Here is a 1,567-nt window from a genome sequence, read left to right on the forward strand (position 1 = left end):
GAAGAGTGAAGAGTACACTTATGTTCCACCTGAAATTACAGAACTAGTGTCCCAGCCACTCAGCAGGTATAAAGAAAGTCCTTTTCAAGTTTCAAATGCACCCACTCAAAGCTGAGTTTTGGTACAGACATAAAAATTCAACTCTACAATACTACAAAATAAAAACCTCTACAGAACACTGTATGGTTCAGGTGTCAGCTTTTTTCTTTCTTTCAAGTTTCAGTGTATAGGTATGAACTGTACTGGAAAAAGAAAATAATAAAATATACAACTCATTTACAGCAATCAGTTAGCTTTATACTTGGAGTAAGTCTAGAAATCCAAGCAATGAATTTTACTTCACATAATCCTCTAATTTTGGCCTATTATCTGTTGAAAGTACGATTTAAGCCTAATTAATAACTTGGGGAAGTGCTGACAAAGAACACACTACATTATACAGTTCATTTCAGTTCAGTTTACAGAGTTCTGAAGAGGAGGCAACACTACGTTTCCAGAGCAGTTTAAAGGCTGGAAGTATTACCAGTAGTGATCAGCCATTTATTAGGAGAATGGCAACACACTAGTTCAGGACTAAACTGACATCTGACCAAGCCAGAGTTTAGATTTTAACAGAAGGACTGTGTAAAAGAGGCTACATTTTTAACGCCATGTTATTGCCTGGGAAGCTTTTCATAAACAGCGATGAAGTAATTGAAGTAAACTAAATGCAACAGCACCCTGTTTCAGACGAGTGTTAACGGCAACGACATAGGAAGATGTTGCCCTTTAGATGAAGATTTGCAAGATCAAATATTCTAGCCACCATATTCCTCCGCCCTTTAATAAATATTCTAATCTGTTAACGGATTGGTTGCACATTTATGGAGTTCTAGCAAGACTTTTGCTGTGCTCGTACTGATAAGCACTAGCCTGATGAGGTAAAGCTCATCAGAAAGGTCACTCGGTATGCCCTCACAGCCCAGCCCAGACACCTGCAGGCAAATTGCAAACACAGATATATTTTGGTAGCGAAATAATGAAGGCATATTTTCTTCTCTGGAGAAGTACTTTACAGCTATTAGCAGAGTTAAAACAAAGTCATTGAGAAATTCAGAGATTGAGACAATTTTTTTAAACACTGTCAAGGAGGCTTTAACAGAGCTAATCGTGTCTTACCTCATTTCCATACATCATGAGGTGGTGTGTTGTAATTAGAGCTTTGAACACTACAACCCAGCTACTGTTTGCAGTTCTCTCAAAGAGTGTGTCTGCCAACTGTGGAATATTCACATTCATTTCATTTGTGCACTGTATTAGATCTAAATTAAAGAAAAAATATAAATCAAAGCATTACAATGAGTTATATGCTCAAAGAGAATCATCATGTTATTTTGTGTATTTACATTGAGAATTCATACTGGAAGCATTAACTTCAGCTCTTTGTTGAAGAAATTATTGAGCTATTTCACATTCCTTGCTCAAATTCACTGTGTTTTACTGAAAGACGCCAAGTATGAACTTCAAAGGCATTTCAGTAATTTTATGGAGTTCAAATATGTCACCAATAAATAAGCTGCTGCAGTAG

The 1,567-nt window shown here is 36.6% G+C and overlaps 1 protein-coding gene across 1 annotated transcript in view; it reads right to left on the reverse strand.

Annotated features, from left to right (window-relative positions):
• The window catches only part of LOC104493493 (phosphatidylinositol-binding clathrin assembly protein-like), a gene marked incomplete at its 3' end in the record, with an annotated part of 18,651 nt that extends 17,358 nt beyond the window's left edge, over positions 1–1,293 (reverse strand). Inside the window, exon 1 of the mRNA XM_010136179.1 lies at positions 1,159–1,293. Within this exon, the coding sequence (XP_010134481.1) occupies positions 1,159–1,278 (120 nt within the window). The remainder of the gene's footprint in view (positions 1–1,158) is intronic.
• Positions 1,294–1,567: the final 274 nt, after the last annotated feature.

The sequence above is a fragment of the Buceros rhinoceros genome, unplaced genomic scaffold (assembly GCF_000710305.1).
Source record: "Buceros rhinoceros silvestris isolate BGI_N320 unplaced genomic scaffold, ASM71030v1 scaffold43565, whole genome shotgun sequence".
In the NCBI taxonomy this organism is placed as follows: Eukaryota; Metazoa; Chordata; class Aves; order Bucerotiformes; family Bucerotidae; genus Buceros; species Buceros rhinoceros.